The sequence below is a fragment of the Impatiens glandulifera genome, chromosome 1, assembly GCF_907164915.1.
Source record: "Impatiens glandulifera chromosome 1, dImpGla2.1, whole genome shotgun sequence".
Classification (NCBI taxonomy): Eukaryota; Viridiplantae; Streptophyta; class Magnoliopsida; order Ericales; family Balsaminaceae; genus Impatiens; species Impatiens glandulifera.
In genome coordinates this window covers 73,187,639-73,212,861 of record NC_061862.1, presented here as the reverse complement: position 1 = coordinate 73,212,861, position 25,223 = coordinate 73,187,639, and the positions used below count along the sequence as shown (strand labels likewise).

Sequence of the window (25,223 nt, the reverse complement as noted above, 5' to 3'; positions counted from 1 at the left end):
CACTTTTCCAACTTCATGCAATTTGATCCTATGTAAGTATGCTCATTCTCTAAGATTTTTTTCAGATTTGAGCCCCTTTTGAACTGCAGGAAGTAGAGGTCATGTATGTTTGCAGAAAATATTTTAAGCCTCTTTTCTTCCCACTATTTAATTAGAGCCTCTTTGGTAGTTGGGAATGATACTTTGTTTTTTCCAATGAAGTTTCCAACCACCACAAACTATCAGTCTTCAATTCATTTCTCCTCTACTTTAGAATGCAGTTTAAATTCAAAAGGAGAGTTGAGTACCTCTACCTTTGTTTGGATATCTTCCAAGTAGATTTTTCCTTTGTATGCATGATTTTCAGATTTCTTTTCTCTTTTATTCTTCCATATCTCGTTGACTTTTCATGTTGAATTACTCTTGATAGTGTAGGTCTTGGTTTTGGGGCCTTCATCAACTCCTTCATTGCATCAACTGAACATTTAACTATTTTCTCATATTCTGTTTTATTCAGTAAATTCAAGTCCTAGAGATAATGAATATTGAGTTTGACTTTTATTTGTTGAGCTTTCTCTTTACTGATTGTGATTTCTTCCTTCTTAGCATGCATTAAGAATTTGGTAATTTGGTTTTTAAGACCAAATAGTTTGACTCTTTCATTATAATCAACCTTCCAAATTCCTTATTTCTTCCCCTATTTTCTTACAGCATTTTCTTCCGAATTTTTAACAACAATTGGTTCCTTACCTTTACTACATTCTTGTTTTTCCTGGATTATTTCTTCAATAATCCTATTAATTTTCTTTTCAGCTACCTCCCTTAAACCTTTCATCATAATTTTTTTGACTTCCTCATACTTATTGTTTTTCTTTCTTCCCATTTTAATGAAATACAGAATAATGCAACAAAACAACAAAGAAGGGCAATTACAGAATATGATACACCAGAAATCCTAGCTATACAAAACAGGATAAACCAGAAACCCTAACCTTCCAACCAAGCTTAGTACATGAATGACCGACCTAACAATTAGAGTCGATATCGTGTCTAATTATTTAATTTATTTTTGGCCTTTAAATTAATTATTTTGGGATAAATGAATACGACATTTTCTCTAATAATTATTTAATTTATTTTTTACTTTTAAATTAATTATTTTGGTATAAATGAATAAAACATTTTCTTTAAATAATTATTTAATTTATTTTTGGTTTTTAAATTAATTATTTTGGGATAAATAAATATAATATTATTTTTAAATAATTATTTAATTTATTTTTTGCCTTTAAATTAATTATTTTGGCATGAATGCATTTTTATTAAGTAATTATTAATTTATTTTTGACTTTAAATTAATTATTTTGGGTTAAATGAATACAACATTTTCCCTAAATAATTATTTAATTTTTTTACCTTTAAATTAATTATTTTGGGACAAATGAATACATCATTTTCTCTAAAAAAAATAATTTAATTTATTTTTGGGCCTTTAAATTAATTATTTTGAGATAAATGAATACAACATTTTCTCTAAATAATTATTTAATTTATTTTAAATTCCTTTATTAGTTTTATAATTCTGGAAAATTATTTTAACGACTCGGGATTACTCGGGATTATTTGACAATTTTCTATAACTTGGGTAAGTCAAATTTTAGTGTCTACAAAATATCCATTTGAATAAAGTTCATACTAGTTTAGGAGAATGTGGATTTGAGTTTGAAGTTAATGCACTATATTTTTCTTGTCCAATTTTTACTTTTTATAAGCTTATTATGAGAGCGGTTTAGAAACAGAAAGATAAAACCTAAAGATGATCGTTGTTGGCGTAGTCTCTATATTGTATTGTTGTGTGTTGCAATTTTTGAAGAATTCAAAACATTCATCTATGGTTGATAATGTTCTATGGGACTTATCCTAAGGAGGGTTAGTCTTCACCTAGAGTCACTCTTCATTTTTTAAGTATGTTTATGTGAATTAATTATAATTCTCTTGATACAATTAACCTATGACATTTGGTTGATATGAATATATTTGTGTGAGCTTTTAATAAATAGTGTTAGCTTGATTTTTATTATTTTTAACCGGTATAATATCATCAAATTTAGTATGTTTGGGTTCAATATTTTCATGTGTTTAGGTAAAACTATAGGCTGATAGTAGTAATTTTATTATAAAACGATCATATACAAATGGCCGTGGATACTATCAAAAATATAGATTTTTGATTGACACGAATATTAATAAATTATTTATGTATTTTATTAATAAATAGCGTTTTAGAACGATCATATATAAATAATTGTGGATATTATCAATATATATGTTTTTATTTGTTGTGCATATTAACAAATTATTCACCTATCCTATTAACAAATAACGTTTTTATGACGATCATATATAAACGATTGTGTATACTATCAACAAATAGATTTTGGATTGACGTGAATATTAACAAATTATTCACGTATGCTATTAACCAATAATATTTTTAGGATGATAATATATAAATGAACGGTGTGTTTTCAACAAATATGTTTTGATTTGGGGTGAATATTAACAAATTATTCACGTATGATTGGTATTAACGTATAACGTTTTTAAGATATTCATTCATATACAAAAGATCGTGTGTACTATCAAGATAGGTTTTGATTTGACGTGAATATTAACAAATTTCAATGGTTAGGTTTTGGTTTGACGTGAATATTAACAAATGACTGTGTTTCAATCGACTTTTTGTCCTGACCAAGACTTGGGTTTAGCAGAGCAACGAGAGGATAAGATACGGTGCTTTGTTGTCTTAATCGAGGATTATTTTAACAGAAAATTTTCTCTTAATGTGATTTAAAATTTTGTTTGCAAAGGTGCACAACACTTTGTAAACTATTTTAGTAAAAAAATGTTGAGTATTATTCTAGAGGTCTTTCATTTTATTTTCTTCAAATGATTCTTCACAAATGTTTGAAAAGCCACATAAGTGGATTTTTTTGTTTGGAGAATGTTTTTATTAGAGGGAGTACATTTTTTTTTAATTCAAGAGGACCTTCAGTAGAACCCCAAATGGCAGCTGGAGGAACCTTGCCCTCACAACAAGAGTGGTCAAATATTACAAGAGATGTTATAACAAATTGCGAGCCAACGAGGGAGGTGAGCTCAGGGGATCTTGTGACTTGTAAGTGCAATGAGGAGTGAGCTTCTGATCCAAGGATTCAAATGCGAAAAGTACCATTCCTTCACTTACAATAAGAGGTTCTTGGACGATTACAAGACATTTGGATGGCACAGTGTCCCTGATGGAGGTATTATACGGAATTTTAAAGGAGACCGTTGATCATATTAATCCCATACATTCAATTACATGTACCCAAATTCGGTATCAGTTTCATAAAATCTCGCTTACACCAGCTTATCATCAATCATTTTGAGACATAACTTAATTAGATATCTCCAGAAAACCCAGATGTCAAAAATGTGTTTCCAAAATAGAACATAAATCATTAGAGATTGACAAGAAATTGAAAACATAGTATTGAGTTAATGCATGTTTTCTGAGTCATCTACAAGAAAGAAAGAAAGAAATAGTAGTAAAAAATATGGTCTATTCCCCAACTGTCTATTATATAGCACCAAAACAGAAAAGAAAAATAAAAGTTTTCCTACCAAATGCAAGGTCTTACACATTGTCTTCGCAACTAATAGAAAGTATTTGACCAAGGAAAGAAGTTGTATACAGTTCTCGATAATCCTGCAAGTAGGTGAGATTCAGGTAGCACCATATTTATCTCTTGAAAACATAAATGAAATTGAATAAGAATATGCATTACCAGTCGGAAAATGGTCAAGAGCAACCCCCACCCCCTCTAGGTTGTTGTTACTCGCACTTAATGGAGCGGTATATGTGACGAACAAAGAACAATGAAGCGCGAAAACCGACAGTTCCAAGCATCAGAAAGAAACCGTAGCATATACAAGCCATGTATCCAAAGAAAAATGATGTCTGCATGAATCCAGACATGTCTGATCGTGCGTAATAGTAGTACAAGCAATAACCGTAGATGAAAAGCCCAGTTGATCCGCCACAAAGGAATGCCCTGTTCAATTTTAGCAGGAAAATATGCTTCTTGTAAGAAATTTCTCAAAGCCAAATTAGTTCTTTACCAGAAAGATACTTGTTTTTGTTGACTATTAAGCACGATAAGCTTGTTTGACGAGGGTGAGATCATTTTCAAATAACACGCTATCTAAACAACAATCTACTTGTATTGTATACACTTAATAACTCACTATCCGAACAACAATCTATTCATAATACTAAAATACCTTTAATTTAAAATATATATGTATTCAACATTATATTGTATACTCTTAATATCTTTTTACACAAATAACCTACAATCAAGCAAGGTTATTCAAAAATAACCACTTGGTTGGTTATTCAAATAACCCCATATCAAACAAGATCATGGTTTATTTGGATTTAGTTTAAATAAACCACTATCACGTGAGCAATCACTTTTTTCATCAAAACATTAATCAAAATATAAAATATCTACTCATTCTTTATAAACATTTTTTTAAATAAATAATAAGGATATTTTGGTCATTTGGCCAATTGTTGACCAAGAGCTTGTTTGATTTGTGTTTTTAAATAAATAATAAGGATATTTTGGTCATTTGGCCCAAATAAACCACTTTTTAAATCAAACAATACTAAAAAACACAAATCAAACAAGCTCTTGGTCAACAATTGGGATTAAGGGGCTGCAATAGATTTATTAAGAAGTAAATCGAGCCATTTTTAAAAAGTTAATGAAGCAAAACGAGCCTGGTGCAAGCTCAGAAAAAAACGAGCCTTCAAACATACTTTTTTCCTTCTTAAAATCCTATATTTGACAGCAACAAAAAAAAAGAAGAGAAAGAGTACCTCCACCACCATTCATGATCTTCAGCAGCAAGTTGGAAGTAAGTGAGAGCCACAGTAATAAATGCAGTAACAATCAGAAGGATAATAAACACTATGAACAATATGCTATATATGGTGTAGATTCGGTGACCCCATACACTTGCAAATATGTAATAAAGCTCGATGTAGATAGCACTGAAGGGAAGAAACCCAGCCATTGCCATTTGAGGAAGAGATCCACGATACCAAGGCAACTGAGGAATTTCTCGAGGATACTTTGTTGTGCGAACAGGAGCTTGGAATTCTGCCTTGCTATTTTTTCCAGCAATCCCACCCAGAACCAGTAATGGAGATGTTACTAAAGCCCATATCAGAAGTATCACCACAATTGTACCAAATGGCAATGCTGCAGTTGCACTATAGGCTATTGCAACAGTGTTGAGGAAGCAGAATGTAAGGAACAATGGCCCACAGAACAAGCTTCCAGTCAATAACAAGTTTCTGACCTGCATGCAGTTTTAAACATCATGGGAAGTTAGAATTAAGGTCCAATTCCAAATCTTTAGATTTTGTTTGATTGATGACTTGAAATCATGAGCTGGAATTGAATATAAATGAATTTTTGAAGTTTTAAGTTCGGAATAGCAATAATTCGATTTCTCCAAACATAGAATTGAATTCCAATTATACACGTCCAAACATAGAATTCAAATTATACACGTCCAAACATAGCCCAATGGATCTTTCATAAAAACTATGTTTGGCAGAATCAGAATTGGAATTAGGGTTCAATTCCTCATTTGTTTGATGACTTAAAATGAGGAATTGGAATTATAATTTCAATGGAATTTAATATATATAATTTTTAAGTTTAAATTTCATCCTTCCTACTTCGGAACTGCAACTCTATGATTTGTCCAAACAAACAATTCCAATTCTTATAAAATTGGAATTATGATTTTAATTTCAATTCTAATTCCAATTATACACATCCAAATAGAGCCCAAATGATTTCTTGTTGGGTAGCTTGCTTCATTTGGAGACGGGGTTGTATGTGGATCTGGGTCTCAATAGGGAACCTCCAATGTTTTTTTAGATAAAGATACATTTGGTATAAGGGTGTGGTTGGTTTGGGATACGTTGAAAATCATGTCAACCTTCAAACTCATTCCACCTAAAAATCCAATAATCGGATTACCCTAAAATTTGAACTTGGTCTTTTGAGCCCTCACTGAGAACAATCAGAGACGCCTCTAACCAGAAGAACAATCCTACAGCCAGAACATTTTTTTTAAGTGTTATCGAATATTCTCATCCAGATCAGATACACAGTATCTCACCCACATTAATGATCCATGTGAGATACCATATGCCAAAGTGCATCCAAATATTCCCAAGGGTGTCACACTCACAACAACAAATGTTGACAAGATTATAAAATATGCATTTAAAAACATACCCAGTTTGTTCCTTCCAGTTGGCAATATAAAGAAGTTGCAGCATATCCCGCAATTCCTGAAGTGAGTGCATATATAACAACCAATGCAGTGAACAGAGCTCCTCGGTTGTATGGATAGAAGAAGCCAACGAGAGAAAGAATAAAAATGAAGATCGTACTGCAAGAGAAGAAATCCCAAATAATTATTACAAAAATCATCCTTAAACTCCATTAAAGAGTAAGTTTATTACCGAGGAACCATCTACTGAAGGGAATTTCACCTTAAAGGTCCTACTTACAGAGTAAATAGCTGAGTTCCAGACCCTAGGGCCGCTGCAAACAAAGACTTGTATTTCGGGAACCTGAATACATCCCCATGTATGTATTTCCACCCGGTTTCTTCTTGATCATCGGGTATTTCATCATCATGAGCATACCTTAAAAAAAACATAAACGACATTAGAATTATGAAGGGACAAAGAAATAAAAATAAAATATGTCTTACTTCACAAAGTCGTTCTTTAGTACTCGCATGAGAATCGTGGCAAGGAAACCAGTTAACAGTAGAACCGTTACACATGAATTGATAATCGAAAACCAGTGAATCTCCAAGTGATGTGGCAGAGAAGAGGACTGTGAATATTTGTCCATCCGTTTTTCAAAAGGAGTGTGTGTCTCCTTCCATTTGACAGTATACAAGAATTCCACATCAACTTCTTTGTCCTCAGTCAGATCGACCATGGTGTTGGTATCGGTTCGAACGTTGATCTCAATGACACGGTCCTTGTTGTAAAATATCTCGAAATGAAGGTGCTTAAATAGGTAATATTTGTATTCAGTTATGTCAGATTTTCCTTCCTTATCAATCTTCCCCAAGAAACCCCAAATAGGCAAATCATCAAAGTACATCTGAAAGTAGTAATCCTTGATGACAGCAGTTCGAAACTGAATGACTTCATCCACCGAGAGCTTCTTCTGGCAGACATTCTCAGAATCTTTCTCAACTAAGAATTCAATAGTGTAAGGTGCAGTTACAAGACGATCTCCATTAAGAACTTCTCCAAGAGCTTCTTTTTTATCTTTCACATTCCCTGCAGTTGATTTCCACTCAATAAAATGCCCCATTTTTATACAACAATTAAGATATTAAATGACACGAAAAACCAAACCTGGGGAACAAAACGGCAGATCAAAATATCTGTATGTTTCACTGTAAGTAAAAAGGAACAACAAATCAGATATCATCATTGTATAAATCAATTGAAGATGTATAGGTCAAATTAAAGATAATCACAATTCACAGGACAGACGATGAACGTCAAACTCGTAGAAAATGTTCCAGATCTAGCAAAAGAGACATAACTAGCATAATCTACCTCCTACTTTTCTCACACTAAAGCATAATTCAGAGTCATACAAAACAAACTACACCGCATTTTAGGATCCGAACTCAGTAGAAACAGATCAGAAGAGAAATAGATCTATTACCTGGGGTTATGGAAAGGACCGACCTTGTTAGCGTAAAGAGGTACTGTATCACCGCGTTGAAACTTGTGATCGTTAGAATCCGATCTTACCAGCTCTGCGCTGCTTAGAACGAGCAGAGCAAAGATAAACCCTAGCTTCATCTTCTCCCTTGCAATCAAGCACCAGCTGATAGAACTCAGAGAGAAATAGAGAGAGAGAGAGAGAGAGAGTTGAGTTCCTACAGGCTTAACAGGATCGCTTGATGATTTAGGAAAGGTTAGAAGAAGAGATTGCATCTGAACCGCACGCGCTTTTCCGGCGAGCGTGGACCCTATCGACGTGACCGACGAACTGTAATTTGACAAAAATATAATAATAAAGTATTATGACATGAACTCCTTGAACTTTATCAATTCTTACTATTTACTCCTCATATTTTTACTTTCTCCAATTAATTCCTCTATAGATGTTACAACTTTTTTCATGTTGATTGTATGAAAATATATTGTAAGTATCTAACAAATAATGATTTGATCATGATGAAAAACAATTATTTTTATGTTAATGAAGTAAAAATAATTTATATATAAAATAAAATAACCAAAATTACACTTATTTTAATTTTGACTGTTTTTAAATAAACTCACAATTGAGACAAAAATTTTATTATAGAAAAATTGTAGAAAATATATAGCAGCTCTAATTTTAGCTTTAAAAAAATGGTTAAAAACTTGTTTTTTTTATGAGATTAGAACCACAACTAAATAAAATAATTTATTTTTAACTGAATCATTAAGTTACACACTTTTCTATTAAAAAATAGTAAATTTAATTTTCAAAACTTATTTGTTTTATTAAACTGGTTGTCGTTGCTTTCTGGGTTTACCCTAAGCGCGACCTCTGATGATCGTTTGTCTTGGGATCCCCATTAGGAAAGTAACAACGACCCTTCTTCATTTTTCATATTGACACGAAGCATTTATTATTGTGTTATGTTGAAGGAACCTTATAAAAATATATCGAGTAAAACTTCATTCAATAGAAAATGAAAAGAGGTTGAATAATTGAGATGATATATGAGATAATTAGGGTGGATAAATGAATTTGAAATATAGATTTGTTTAGCATACTTACATGACTAAAACATCCAAAACTAAAGACATGGTTAGTAGTTATTCTAACAATTTTAAATTTGAAAGATAATCCATCTTAAATTTCATCAATTTTTAATTTAAAATTAAGTTTTCAAATCTTACTAAGAATTAACTCAAAATTAAAAATTAAAACAAAAAATAGTTTGTAAATCAATTATTTGTGATCCACTTTAAAATATAAACTACGATTATACCTAATAAAAGCAAACAAAAATATAGATAAAAATCAAGACTTGTGAATGAATAGAGTCACACTTATTTAGGAAAAGAACTACAAAGTTTTACATAATAAATTAACGAAGTTTAAACCACACAAAAAATGAATAAAATCTTCTTTTTCAAATAAGCTGTATATAATAGTCTTCAAGCTTTTGTTTGAAGAGGTTATTAAATAAGTTTGCATTTTATTTAGGTTTATATATAAGTGAGACTTCATTTCAATTTTAATATAGAATAATTTTGTTAATATAATTTTAAGTATAATATGTAAAGTCACAACACTCTGTATCTATTGAAATTGTTTTTTGTTTAGTGAAAAATGAATTCGAAATCTTCAATTTCATAAACAAAATTCACAACATTTAAACTATATAGTACCCTTCCAATTATTCAAATACTGTTTTCTACATTAAATAAATTAAAAAATATATATATATGAAAAGAAGGGAGAAAAAGAAGTAGAAAGAATGATACATATTTAATTTGAAATGATGATAGGATGATGTATAAATCATATTTAGTACGGATTGAAACTTATTGCGAGCAATAATTCTATATGCTTTCTTTTAATCATTTTTCCTTGTAAGTGAGACTTTTTTCTTCCTCATTCTTTTTACTTGAATAAGAAAACTAATAATAATGTGTGGGACAATCTACATAAGTAACATATGTAACACAATTATTGAATATTTAGGTCAATCCTTGTTTTCTCCTATAATAATGAGTGATTTAATCCTTTATTTTTTTTATTATAGAAATTATATTTTAAAACTTCTAATGAAATATATACAAATTATTTTTAAATGTAAAATATTACATTTATTATAAATTTATTTAAAAACAATATTTTTTCAAATATTTCATTCCAACATTAATTTAAATAAAATATTCATCCAAGTATTATAACCTTTTAAGTTCATTCTCTATTTCTTTAATTTTCTTAAATGACTTATTATGATTCTTTATGTAAATCTCAAAATAATAATAATACAAACATAGTCTGAGAATGAGAAATTGGGAACCTATTTCAACAAAGAAAATCATTAATTAAAAATGTTCTTAGTTATTACCAAAATAAATTTATTCTTAGTTCCAAATCATCCTCACCATCCCTGATGAAAAAAGAGTTTTTTTTTTTTTAAATTCTGAATGTTGCTTCAATAATTCTCAGCATTTCCCTCCTTGTTCATCACTACCTAGCATCAGAAATCAGCAGAATGATTATGATTATGATCAAATAATTATTAATGTATTATTATTATTATTCTTGAAGTAAAATGTGCTTACAGTTATGCTTCTTCATAAGAAAGCCTGGCCTTCAACTCAGAAGCAACAGCATCAATGAATTCTTCAGTGTTTAGATACTGGTCCCTTGTCACCCTATATATAGCAACCAGAAAATGAATACACTAATTGATATAAAACATTCATTAGAACCCTAAATATTTACTTGGAGCCATGAATGAGGAGTGCAAGATCCTTGGTCATCTTCCCAGATTCCACAGCTCCAACACAAGCTGCTTCAAGCTTCTCAGTGAAATCCAACAGTCTGGCATCATCATCCAACTTTGCCCTGTTTTATCCAAGTAATAACAATAATCTGGTTAAGGAATGGTAATTTCAATCCCATCTAATTGTCTCCCAGTCCAATCAAACTGTTTTACAATCTCACCAATATATTTATACTTTATAAGCTTATTTGAAAAAAAAACTCATCATTTGTCTGACACAACCAAAGTCCAATTAGAAAATCAATAAAGTTAAAGTTCAAAGTGATAAGAGTTTTACCTAACAAAGGGGCTAAGAACACTCTAGTTTAAAGGGGGTCATGCTAGCCACACGAGGGAATAAACCCGGGTCGCAAAAAAATAAGTTGATTTTTTTTTTTATTTAGTTACAAGATTGTTTGATGGATATAATGATCTAAATTAACTTATGAATAATATTTGCTTCATTTGGTATAATAATTGTTTTTAGATCATACATAATCTAAATTATTTTTTAGATCAATGTGATTTTTTGAACTGCTTAACTACTGATTGACTCATGAGGACATACAAAAATGTAGAATTTTGGGGATCCTAATAATAAAATGTGATAACAAAAAGGCATGTATATTAAAATATTCTTCTTAATGTTAATAGAATAGCTATTTATATGTTATTTTTGTTAGAATAATAAATGTAACTATTAAAAGATTATTTTTGTTTCTTTCTAATAATACAAATTTTCTATTTATTAGACTATTTATATTATAAACAATTTTAGTTAAAACAATTTTTTAGTAGTTTAAAAATGTTAGTTGTAAATTATAATACAAACAATACCCCGGGATTCACTGAAACCAATTTGTCCCATTGTGAATATTTGTGTCAAATAAACAAAATACCTTAGTATTTGATATTTTAAAATGGTTATAAAGAATAAGAAAATCAAGGATATAGTATTTTAATTAATGATTTCAAAATTTTCCAAAAATATTAAGGGTATAGTTTTTGATAATTAATGAGATGTTGGAATATCAAACAAGCCATAAGTTACCTGTGTGCAAGACCCTGGGACCATGCAAAGATTGATGCTATACTGTTTGTGCTAGTTTCACCTCCTTTTTGATGAACTCTATAATGGCGAGTAACTGTACCATGGGCAGCCTCAGCTTCAATGGTCTTACCGTCAGGGCAGATCTGAATTATATATAATCATGTGTAAAGATTAAGAAATATGTTTGAAGCAAATAATAAGATATAACCAAAAGAGAGCAAATGGATTTGGTACATACCAAGACAGAAGTCATCAGACCAAGAGACCCAAATCCTGCATAAACAAGTTCAACCAATTTGAGATCAAACCTTATTCAGGTAATCTTTTCTAGAAGCAAGTCACAAAGATTGCAACCACCAAAAGAAAATAGTAGATAAAACACATCAATCAAATCCTACTTGAAAACACAATTGTTTTTTAATCTAGATCCGACAGATAAACAACCAATTAATTTATGAATGGTTAGACTAAATTTAAAAAAGGACAGGTGACTTGAGCAACTTATAATGTAGATGGTAAGGTAATGTTTACATTAAAGAACTAAGTATAATGTAACCTTGTGCTAAGCAATCACTCTGCACATCACCATCATAGTTCTTGCATGCCCAGACATAACCTCCATCACTTTTAAGAGCATAAGCCACCATATCATCGATAAGGCGGTGTTCATACCTGGCAAGAGATCATTCATGTTCAAGATCAGGATCATTATCGGACAACCAGAAAAAAATCAGAATATGTTAATTTCTTACCATAAGCCAGCAGACTCAAACTTTGACTTCCACTTGGCTTCATAAACCTCCTGAAATATGTCCTTGAATCTAATACATAAAGAAGAGAAGACAAAAAAAATCTAGATTAAATCGAGATGATAGTTATCAATGAGCAGAGGAGACTATATAAACAGTAACATGGCAACAAATATAAAACAAATCGGCCAAATAGATTTATGACCCCAACCTAATTGAAAAACAGCAGTTCAAAACAAGTGCATATTGAGGAAAAACTGTATACCTTCCATCATATTTCTTAAGGATAGTATTCTTTGTGCTGAGATAAAGTGGCCACTTTTTCTGATGAGCCATGTTCATTGAAGCCTCAGCAAATGAATAAATAGACTGCACCCCATGATAAATAATTTAAACAAAACACAGATCAGAGCCTTGTTTGATCAACAATAATCCATTCAAATCAGCAATTAAAATACAATTACTTTATTTTTTATAGCATTTTATAAAGGATGCTTTAACCCAAATAACCTCAGATGTCCACTTTATTATCAAACAATATAATGTTTTCTTCTAAAATAACAGTTTTGAAGGAAAAAAAAAAATAACTACATCAAACAAGCTCTAGTTTTTTGAAGCAATGAAACATGGAGATATATTTTTGAATATGAACTGTCACCAAGACAAATGCAATGCCCAAACCTCATCAGTGTTGTACATTGACAAAGCTACTCCTCCAGCACCAGTGAATTTGTAAACTTCCAGCTCAATTTTCTCATCTTTCCCCTCAGGCACTATATGTAAATAAACATAATTAAACACTATCAATGGTAAGTGAAAACGCTGAAGCAATTGGAGAGAACTGTACCGAACACCATCGTAAGCTTTCCTGCTCCTTTAATGACTGCATCAGTTGCCTTATATTGATCTCCAAAAGCATGTCTTCCAATGCATATTGGTTTTGTCCATCCTAATAAAAACGGTTATTAAACATACAGAACATTGCAAGAAGTTCAACCACCTATGAACTTTCTACCTGGGATCAGCCTGGGGATGTTTTTGCAGATAATTGGTTCTCTGAATACCGTTCCTGAAGCAAAAGCATGTTATAGACAGCCAAGATACATGCGTAGAAATTGATAGTTAAATACTTGGATGTTTGCTAACCATTCAGAATGTTTCTAATTGTCCCATTTGGACTCTTCCACATCTGCTTCAAACTAAACTCTTTTACACGATCTTCATCTGAAAAATTAGCCAGCTTTTATTTTAGCATTGACAAATACCTCATTGGTTATCATCAAAAGTTGTGAATATATTCAAAAGATTTCATTCATGCTGTTAGTTAAAACATACCAGGTGTGATCGTAGCACACTTGATAGCCACATTATATCTGCAATGCAACTTAATTAGATTATAAATGAATATCATAGTTTATAAATAGATCAAGCTACACTGAAGAAATATCATTGGCAGAAGACTAAAATGAGGATCTTCTAAAGATAATATATATTTCTTACTTGAGAGTAGCTTCTGCAGCTTCAACAGTTACTTTGTCATCAGTTTCATCACGGTAGGGAAGGCCAAGGTCAAAGTACTTAATGTCCAAATCAAGAAATGGGAAGATGAGCTGCAGTATAGAGATCAATTAAAAATTAGTTAACATGTCAAAACTATGCAATGACATTAGTAAAAGAAGATCTTGATGAAGAACTAAGAAAAGAACACCTTATCCTTAATTGATTTCCAGAAAATTCGAGTCATTTCATCTCCTGCAGCATTGAAAGAAGAACAATGTTACTAGGAGGAGAACAAGATCTAATGAAAATAAGTGTTAAATGCTCTAGTAGATTAAATGATGCTGCTCTGTAGGATACTAACTAACCACAATCATTTGAAGATTATACATACATACAATAAGATTGCTTATATTATTGATCCAATAAACCAGATCAATGAGGTTCACTAAACAGGAGGTATAAAGAATGATTATTTAATACAAGATAACACGATTCCAATGTAAAACAACAAACATAGCAAAAATCGATAACCAGATCCATGTTTTAGTAAACAAAACTAGAGAGATCAAAGTTTCAGAATCAATCAGTAAAGACTTCATATAGAGACGGCGAGAAATACAAATCTGAAAGAAGATCGTATGATGAAGAGAGTAAAGACTTCTCACCGTCCATCTCAACGATGGGATTGGCGACCTTGATCTTCTCGAATCCCATTTTTCTCTGATCAGCGGATTCGATCAACAATGTGTATCAGAAGTAGTAGATGAAGAGAGAAGATTTGTTGAAAAATCTCTGCCGGCGAAGAAAGAGAAGGGTGGTGGGAATCAGAGTTTATTGGTGCGATTACTGTAGTAGGCTTACCTACCCTGATACACCAAATGTGACCAAAATGCCACCGCTTTTTGTCTGTTTTGTTTTAGTCAATTTTTTTAAGTGTCTTTTTCGTAATTATTGATATAATTATCTTGAAATTTTTAAATATATATATATATATATATATATATATATATATATATATATATATATATATATATATATATTTGAAGTGGATAATTTTATTTGTAGTTGGTATAAAGCTAAAATAATAATTTAGAACTCAAATTTAGGTCACTTGAGTGATTTAGAGCATGAATTTCTAAACTCTCCATATAATGAATGAATTTTGTGATTTTTTTTTTTTCTGAAATTGGACCACGTTAAGTATCAACCTTTTGTCATTTATTTTTGTGAACGTTGGGTTATGTGTAAATACATCAGACTAATTTAACCATCACACAAACTTAAACCCAAAATCTAAGAAAATTAAGGATATTTATCTTTTTATATTTAAAATTTAAATTATATATATATATTTTTAGTGAAGGAGAATTTAAATTTTATATTTTATGTTTTATGAAAGTAAAATAAATACATCATAATATTTTAATGAATAAAATAAATAATTTGATAAATATATGATAGTAATACTAGAAAGAAAATTTATAAAATAAAATATTTATAAACTTATTTTAAACAAACTCCAAACAATAATAAAAAAATGTCACAACTATTGGGCTTACTAATAAAAATCCAAACATTAATTTATGATGAATTTGTACGGATAAAAATAAAAATAAAATATTATTTATATATAATTATTTTAAATAAAAATAATATTATTTAAATCTAAATTAATTTATAAAAATTTTAAATTCATCGAGTATATATAATTTGAAAAATCATAGTTTTAAAATATGCGATTCGACCTATCCGACCGCGAAACCAAGTACAAGCCGGCTCGGGCGGTAGCCCGGGTAGCCCTAAATATCTTGTATGTATTCATCAATAACGACGGTAAATTACCGATTATTTCCTGTCGCTGAAAGACACTAATGAGTAAACTTAGTTTATTTTGTTTGTTTATTTGATATTATTATAAGAAAAATGATATAGAGCCCGACTTGGATTTGGGACAGCGAATGATCCAACGATGTCAACTTGGGTAGACAGGTAGAATATTCTCTCTCCTCTTATTAATTATTTTCTGGCCTAGCGATTGGTATACTCGGTATACGTGTAGGGAACGAGATGAAATTAAAAAAAAAAATTAATCGTGAAAAAATATTAATAAGTCAATAGAAAAAAATAATAAAAATAAAGAAAGAAGAGGTCATAAAGAATAAATAAAAAAATATTTGATAAATAAAGAAATCTAAAAGTCATAAAAATAAAAGAGATAAATTCATAATTCAACTAATCAGTGATATTAATTAAGGTTTAAGGTTTATAATTTAGAACTTATGATTTATGATTTTGAGTTTAGAGTTTAGAATTTAGAATTTAGGATTTAAGATTTAGGGTTTAAGGTTTAGAGTTTAGGATTTAAGATTTAAGATTTAAGGTTTAGAGTTTATTTAAACATATTATTAAAATATTTAATATGAGAGTTTGTTGTAATTATTGAGTTATTTTAACCGGATAATAAATATTAAAGAAATGAGTAAAATAATAATCGTGAGAATAGAGATAAATGGGATAAATTAATTTGTAGAGATAGAGAGAGAAATTATTTAATAAGAGAAAAAATATTAATTAATAAGAGGAGAGAATATTATATATGTCTTAATTTTTATTATATTTATATTTATTTATTAATTATAGATTTTTTTTGATAAAAAAATTACCCATCCTGGCTCCGCCTCTGAGCGGCACACGGATTTCGTGACACGACAGCTCTTGCATCTGCTCCGCTGTACGGTCTGAGCATTCTAGCAGATGGGATCCAGGATGATTTAGGGAATGTGACTCGATTCGTGATGCTGGCTAGGGAGCCGATAATTCCGAGAACAGATCGCCCGTTCAAGACAAGCATAGTGTTCGCCCACGATAACAAGGGAACGTCTGTTCTGTTCAAGGTTTTACTAGCTTTCGCATTTCGTAACATAAACTTGACTAAAATCTAGAGCCGGCCTCATAGGAACCGTCCAATCTGGCTGGTGGATGACGCTAACGTTGGGACGGCTAAGCATTTCGAGTATCTGTTCTATGTGGATTTCAAGGCAGGCAACAATGGCGGAAGTTCGCGCACAGAACGCACTTGCAGTGGTTCAGGAATTCACATCCCTCTTACGAGTTCTTGAAAGTTATCCCATGGACATGACCTCTTGGAGCCCTTCCCGAGAGTTCTTTAAAAAATTGAATTTGATAATTTTTGGTTCACGGGATTCTTAATTAATGACTGATGCAAATGAGTAGGGGCAGTAAAGATATCAATTGTTGGTTTGTGGGTTTGATTGTTGTACTTTTAAAGAAGAAGAAGAAAAAGAGTTGGGGCGTAAATATTATGTAGTTGTTCTTGGATGGCCAAAAGAAGAGATGTTCAGAAAGATAATTGGGAAGAATCCTAATTTTATTTATAAAGTAAGTTGGAGTGAAGTGTTAAATTTATCTATAAAGTTGTAAAATTTTATTTTTGTATATGAAGTTGTCAAAAAGTATTAAAAATATTTAAGATAACGGAAATCATCTAACGGGGTTAGATTTGTATCCACTTGGCATCCACGTATAATCCACCTATTATTTATATATTTTTTAAACTATTTTTTTTTTCATTTCAAACAATCCTTTTGTTTTTTTACAGACCTGACCTCCTCCTCAGTTCACAAGCAATCGCCGGTCCCCTCTCCGCCCAATATTGCAAACACATTCCATTTCACTTGGAAAAATATCCAGATGATGCAATCGTAGCAGCAATACTGAACCCATTACGCAAATCCAAACTTATCGTTCTAATCATCTTCAATCTAATCATCATCTCTCTTACTACTCATCATACGTTTCGTCCATCCCCAAAAATTACAGTTCATCATTCAAGATGCCAATGTCTTCACCTTCAACCTCTTGTCTACGGGAATGACTCCATGAACGAGGATCCCTATCAATATAGAAAAAAATATCTTTTTTTCTCACTCAATGGATCTATCTAGTGTCGTCGCCGCCCCCGTTCAATCTTCTATCCTCCACTCAATAAATCACCATCGCCTCCAAAATTCCAAACGAGTATTCGGGTATCTATACGAGGATCTGAGTATCTACGCAGAATACACACTTCCTAGAGGAGTATATCAGGGCCATAAGGAGACTAATGTTTGGTATTTGTTTATTAACGGAGCAATTTACCTTTATTTAATCTTACAATTAAGCTTGACGGTCATCTCTATTGGAAGATCATCGGGGCGTTAAATTCCCGTAAGTACCATATTCATATACTGTTCTGCTACGACGGCGGCTGCTGGTGAAGAAGGAGAAGAGGGCGGCGACGGCGACGGCGACTGCGACTGCTGGTGAAGAGGGAGAAGAGGGTGGTTGCTGGTGAAGAGGTGGGTCACGGCGGCTGCTGGTGGAGGGATGTTACTCTGTAAAAAAGAAAAAGGGTTTGTTTGAAATAGAAAAAGAATAATAATTAAGAAAAATATATATAAAATGTGTGGATAATTACGTGGATGCCATGTAGATAAAAATTAACACTGTTAGATGATTTCCGTTATCTTACATATTTTTGATACTTTTTGACAACTTCATATACAAAAATAGAATTTTACAACTTTATAAATAAATTTGACACCATGTTTCAACTTTATAAATAAAATTGACATTCTTCCCAAAGATAATTGGTTTATTTTCTCCCTAGTATTTTCACTTTCAACTCAACCTTTGTTTACTGTTTAATTTAGTCCTTCAACTCTCTCCTCCTCTTAGTGATTCCAAATACCTTTGTTTACTGTTTAATTTAGTCCTTCAACTCTCTCCTCCTCTTAGTGATTCCAGATGTATTTATTTGGCACATTAAAAAAAGCTTGCACACCATATTTTTTTACATTGAAATATATAAATTTAAAAATATGGTGCAACATATAAACACATAGTTCAACTGGTTGGATCGAAGTTTGCTCGTAAAACCGAGTTGATAATCGAAATGGTTTTTCAAAACAATATAAAAAACATTTAAAAAAAAGATATAACGCATACAACCAATCATAAATGATAATTTTTTTTTTTATCAAATATTGAAATTTAGATCAAATTAGTACTCAAATTAAAGTTTTACATAAGTTTAATATTCTTTATTATTATATACTTATTTAAAAAATAAAATTATTAAAAAACTATTTAACTAATTTACTTAACTTTTTTTATATTTATAATAATTTTAATTATTTAATAACTAAATTTAATAATAATTATATTTATAAAAAAAATAAAAATAAAAAAATTAAATATAGTAAATTATTTAAAAATAAATAAATCAATATAATAGTTAATTGGACAAATATAAAAAATTAATATATATATATATATATATATATATATATATATAAATAATTACAAAAATATACATAGTAATAAAATTGTTGTATATAGACTATAGTATCTTAATTTATTTTTTATAATAATAAATTATTATAATAGATAATTAGACAAATATTAAAAAATAATTAAATTAATATAATAATTAAATAAATATTAAAATAATATAATAATAAAATAAAATATTATTTAATCTAATAAAAAAATATTCATAGAAAATTATAATAAAAGAATTTTTATAATTATTTTATACAATAAGTAATTCAAACTATTCATAAAATTTATTATATATTATTAAATATAATATTTTATAAGTTTTATATAATATATGATACAAATAAATTAAATATTTTTAATATTTATTTAATAAAAAAACTAATAAAATATATTATTATTATTAATATATATTTATTTTATTTATTATTATATATTATTATTAAATATCATTTTTTTGTAAGGTTTATATAATATTTTGTACAAATAAATTATTTTTAATATTTATTTAATAAATTAACTAATAAAATTTTATTATTTATTATTATTAATTTATATTGATTTTTATATTTCTATTAATTTTATTTTATTTATTATTATTAATATATATTGATTTTAATATTTCTATAAAATTTTATTTTATTTATTATTAAATATCATATTTAATAATTTAAAAATCATATATAAAAATTAATTATAATATAGATTTATATATATTAAAAATAAAATTTTCAATTAACTTAAATTTTAAATACTAAATTTTAATACTATTATAATATTTATTTATGCTTATTAATTATAATTTTATTAATTAAAATAATATTAAATTTTAAAAAATATTAATTATTTTATTTTATAATAATATTATGAATAATAATATATATTCATATATTAATTTAAATAAATATAATTAAATAATTATACTGTAACTAAATAATAAAATATAAAAATAATGTTTAATTAGAAAATAAGTTTGAAATTATTATTTTTAATGTATATAAAACTAAAAATATATGTTAAATATATATATATATATATATATATATATATATATAATGGATATATATTAATAAAAATAATTATAATTTTATTAATTTATTAATATTAATATTAATATATTAACCTCATTTATAATAAATTTATTAATAATTTTTTAATATTCTTTTTTTAAGAATGATAAATTTTAATTAAAATTGTTGTAATATTAAATATTTATTTATCAATTTTATTTTATTTTCATTTTAAATATTTCTAATTAATACTTGTTTTACAAAATATAAAATAATTTTATTTATTATATTATATTAAAAATAAATTTATATATATATATATATATATATATATATAAATATTAAACAATATTTTATATATTTTGAATATATATCTTATTCATTTATATTTTAAAACTTTTAAACAAAATATACATTTTTTTTAAAAAATAAATACTTTTTATTAGATTATATAATATATTGTTTATTTAATTTGTATTTTAAATAAAACTATTCTAAATTACTGAATTTTAAAATTGTAAATGTTATTATTATTTTTATTATTATTATTTCAATTTTAAAATAATAATAATAACATATAATTAGATATGAATTTAAATTAATATAAAATGAATTTTAAATTATTATTTTTATTAAATATAAAACTAAAATATATATTAAGTAAAATAATTATTAGAGTATTATATAATAAAATAATATAATAGAGAGATTTGTGTTCACTACATTTTTTATGTTTCAAATAACTTACATAAAAAAAATTTTATCTTTCAAATAACTTGCATAAAAAAATTATAATGCTTATTTATTAATTTTTATTTTTATTATATTTTGATTTTAAAATATTAAAAAAAAATTATTTATACATTAAAAAAATTCTAATAAAGTTTTAATTTATTAATATTATTATATTAACTTTATTTTAGTTTTAATGAATATATCCTATCCTAATTTTATATATTATTTTTTTTAATGATAAATATTAAATAAAATTACTAAATATTTTTTTTTTCAATTAATAATATTTTTACTAAATATAAATATTTTATAGTTTTATTTATTATATTAAAAAAATTAAAATTAGTTATAAAACATTTATTTATATATATATATATATATATATATATATAATCTTAAATAATTTTTTTTTTATATTTTCATAGTGTATATTTAACTTTTGTAACAAATATATTTCTTTAATCATACAAAATTTAATTTTTGTCATTTAAATATTTTCAATTAATAATTTGTTTTACTAAATATTTTTTTATTACATTAAAAAATATTATTGTTTTTTTATAAAACATTTATATATATATATATATATATATATATATATCTTAAACAATATTTCTATATATTTTTCAAATATATATCTTACTTAGTAATATTTTAAAATTTTAAAACAATATACTTTTTCAAAATTTGAAAATAACTTTTTTTAAATATCAATGTTTATAAGTTGTATATATTATATTATACAAATAAATTAATTTTTTAATATTATTATTATTATATATTAATTTAAATATTATATTAATTTTATTTATTATATATTATAATTAAATATTATTTTTATAAGTTTTAAATAATATTTTATACAAATAAATTAAATTTATTTTAAAATTTATTTAATAAAAAAACTCATACAATTTTATTATTTATTATTATTATTAATATATATTGATTTTTATATTTATATTAATTTTATTTTATTTATTATTATTAATATATATTGATTTTAATATTTCTATTATATTATTTATTATTATTATTATTTTATTTTATTTATTATTAAATATCATATTTAATAAGTTTTAAATATAGACTTAGCTTGGGAAATTTAAACAAATGACCTTAAAAAGTTTTAAATGTAGTCACCACATAATTTTATTTGATGACCACTTTATATTTTGTTTGACGAAAATACCCTACGCGATGGGCCTTCTCGTAACGCGATGGGAATAGTTTTTTTTTTATATAAACTAATATGTATCATGTGCATTTTTACGAGTAATAATATAAAAAATTGTGAAAAAAATATTAAGGTAAAATTTGTATGGGCGGGTAAATCCATAATCCGACCCAAGTATTCATTTACTCTCACATATATCCAAATTAACCACGACCCAAGTATCCATTTACTCTCACATATATCCAAATTAACCACAACTCTCCACCCTCGATAATATAATCCGGACACTTTAAAAATTAAGCATCATTATATATTTTTTTTTATATTTTCTTAGTGTATATTTAAATTTTGTAACAAATAAATTTCTTTAATCATACAAAATTTAATTTTTGTCATTTAAATATTTTCAATTAATAATTTGTTTTACTAAATATTTTTTATTACATTAAAAAATATTATTGTTTTTTTAAAAAACATTTATATATATATATATCCTAAACAATATTTCTATATATTTTTCAGATATATATCTTACTTAGTTATATTTTAAAATTTTAAAACAATATACTTTTTCAAAATTTGAAAATAACTTTTTTTAAATATCAATTTTTATAAGTTGTATATATTATATTATACAAATAAATTATTTTTTTTAATATTATTATTATTATTATTATATATTAATTTAAATATTATATTAATTTTATTTATTATATATTATAATTAAATATTATTTTTATAAGTTTTAAATAATATTTTATACAAATAAATTAAATTTATTTAATAAAAAAACTCATACAATTTTATTATTATTTATTATTATTATTAATATATATTGATTTTTATATTTATATTTATATTAATTTTATTTTATTTATTATTATTAATATATATTGATTTTAATATTTCTATTATATTATTTTATATTTATTATTATTTTATTTTATTTATTATTAAATATCATGTTTAATAAGTTTTAAATATAGACTTAACTTGGGAAATTTAAGCAAATGACCCTTTGCTTTAAATGCGTCGGTGGTCACCACATAATTTTATTTGATGACCACTTTATATTTTGTTTGACGAAAATACCCTATGCGATGGGCCTTCTCGTAACGCGATGGGAATAAGTTTTTTTTATATAAACTAGTATGTATCATGTGCATTTGTACGAGTAATAATATAAAAAATTGTGAAAAAAATATTACGGTAAAATTTGTATGGGCGGGTCAATCCACAATCCGACCCAAGTATCCATTTACTCTCACATATATTCAAATTAACCACAACCCAATAATATAATCCGGACACATTAAAAATTAAGCATCATTATATATATTTTTTTATATTTTCATATTGTATATTTAATTTTGTAACAAATATATTTCTTTAATCATACAAAATTTAATTTTTATCATTTAAATATTTTCAATTAATAATTTATTTTACTAAATATTTTTGTATTACATTAAAAAATATTATTGTTTTTTTATAAAACATTTATATATATATATCCTAAACAATATTTCTATATATATTTCAAATATATATTTTACTTAGTTATATTTTAAAATTTTAAAACAATATACTTTTTCAAAATTTGAAAAATATATTTTTCAAATATATATTTTACTTAGTTATATTTTAAAATTTTAAAACAATATACTTTTTCAAAATTTGAAAATAACTTTTTTTAAATATCAATTTTTATAAGTTGTATATATTATATTATACAAATAAATTAATTTTTTTAATATTATTATTATTATTATTATATATTAATTTAAATATTATATTAATTTTATTTATTATATATTATAATTAAATATTATTTTTATAAGTTTTAAATAATATTTTATACAAATAAATTAAATTTATTATAAAATTTATTTAATAAAAAAACTCATACAATTTTATTATTATTTATTATTATTATTAATATATATTGATTTTTATATTTATATTAATTTTATTTTATTTATTATTATTAATATATATTGATTTTAATATTTCTATTATATTATTTTATATTTATTATTATTTTATTTTATTTATTATTAAATATCATGTTTAATAAGTTTTAAATATAGAGGGGAAATTTGAGCAAATGACCCTTAAAAGGCTTTAAATGCGTCGGTGGTCACCACATAATTTTATTTGATGACCACTTTATATTTTGTTTGACGAAAATACCCTACGCGATGGGCCTTCTCGTAACGCGATGGGAATAGGTTTTTTATATAAACTAGTATGTATCATGTGCATTTGTACTAGTAATAATATAAAAAAATTGTGAAAAAAAAAATTGTGAAAAAAATATTACGGTAAAATTTGTATGGGCGGGTCAATCCACAATCCGACCCAAGTATCCATTTACTCTCATATATATCCAAATTAACCACAACTCTCGACCCGATAATATAATCCGGACACTTTAAAAATCAAGCATCATTATATATTTTTTTTAATATTTTCATAGTGTATATTTAACTTTTGTAACAAATATATTTCTTTAATCATACAAAATTTAATTTTTGTCGTTTAAATATTTTCAATTAATAATTTGTTTTACTAAATATTTTTTATTACATTAAAAAATATTATTGTTTTTTTTATAAAACATTTATATATATATATATATCCTAAACAATATTTCTATATATATTTCAAAAAATATCTTACTTAGTTATATTTTAAAATTTTAAAACAATATACTTTTTCAAAATTTGAAAATAACTTTTTTTAAATATCAATTTTATAAGTTGTATATATTATATTATACAAATAAATTAATTTTTTTAATATTATTATTATTATTATTATATATTAATTTAAATATTATATTAATTTTATTTATTATATATTATAATTAAATATTATTTTTATAGGTTTTAAATAATATTTTATACAAATAAATTAAATTTATTTAATAAAAAAACTCATATAATTTTATTATTTATTATTATTATTAATATATATTGATTTTTATATTTATATTAATTTTA

At 26.1% G+C, this 25,223-nt stretch overlaps 2 protein-coding genes and 1 pseudogene across 2 annotated transcripts; 1 reads left to right on the top strand and 2 right to left on the bottom strand.

Moving 5' to 3' along the window:
* Window positions 1–3,489: 3,489 nt before the first annotated feature.
* Window positions 3,490–8,104, bottom strand: LOC124918893 (transmembrane 9 superfamily member 3-like). The gene is made up of 8 exons (XM_047458968.1): window positions 7,815–8,104; window positions 7,496–7,536; window positions 6,832–7,417; window positions 6,626–6,763; window positions 6,348–6,504; window positions 4,910–5,394; window positions 3,810–4,076; window positions 3,490–3,730 (listed from the first exon to the last, which is right to left on the bottom strand). Exons 1-7 carry the CDS (start codon window positions 8,087–8,089, stop codon window positions 3,857–3,859), a joined length of 1,902 nt encoding a protein of 633 aa, XP_047314924.1. The 5' UTR covers window positions 8,090–8,104; the 3' UTR covers window positions 3,490–3,730; window positions 3,810–3,856.
* A 2,349-nt stretch (window positions 8,105–10,453) lies between these two features.
* Window positions 10,454–14,253, bottom strand: LOC124918895 (isocitrate dehydrogenase [NADP]-like). The gene is made up of 14 exons (XM_047458969.1): window positions 14,165–14,253; window positions 13,957–14,066; window positions 13,792–13,829; window positions 13,603–13,680; window positions 13,472–13,525; window positions 13,304–13,405; window positions 13,138–13,229; window positions 12,722–12,825; window positions 12,460–12,528; window positions 12,264–12,379; window positions 11,946–11,980; window positions 11,708–11,850; window positions 10,617–10,739; window positions 10,454–10,546 (listed from the first exon to the last, which is right to left on the bottom strand). The coding sequence occupies exons 1-14, from the start codon at window positions 14,198–14,200 to the stop codon at window positions 10,456–10,458; spliced, it is 1,191 nt and encodes a 396-aa protein (XP_047314925.1). The 5' UTR covers window positions 14,201–14,253; the 3' UTR covers window positions 10,454–10,455.
* A 466-nt stretch (window positions 14,254–14,719) lies between these two features.
* LOC124932253 lies at window positions 14,720–17,295 on the top strand (annotated as a pseudogene).
* The last annotated feature ends 7,928 nt before the right edge of the window (window positions 17,296–25,223 follow it).

Bases quoted from the DNA above. Each gene is read 5' to 3' on its own strand.
- LOC124918893 (XM_047458968.1), bottom strand. From the start codon at position 8,089: ATGCAATCTCTTCTTCTAACCTTTCCTAAATCATCAAGCGATCCTGTT. The intron at 7,537-7,814 runs GTAATAGATCTA...TTTTACTTACAG, and splicing joins GGTCCTTTCCATAACCCCAG to TGAAACATACAGATATTTTG. The intron at 7,418-7,495 runs GTTTGGTTTTTC...AATCAACTGCAG, and splicing joins TCTGCCGTTTTGTTCCCCAG to GGAATGTGAAAGATAAAAAA.
- LOC124918895 (XM_047458969.1), bottom strand. From the start codon at position 14,200: ATGACTCGAATTTTCTGGAAATCAATTAAGGATAAG. The intron at 12,826-13,137 runs GTTTGGGCATTG...CATGGGGTGCAG, and splicing joins CAATGTACAACACTGATGAG to TCTATTTATTCATTTGCTGA. The intron at 11,981-12,263 runs GTTACATTATAC...TTGTTTATGCAG, and splicing joins GAGTGATTGCTTAGCACAAG to GATTTGGGTCTCTTGGTCTG.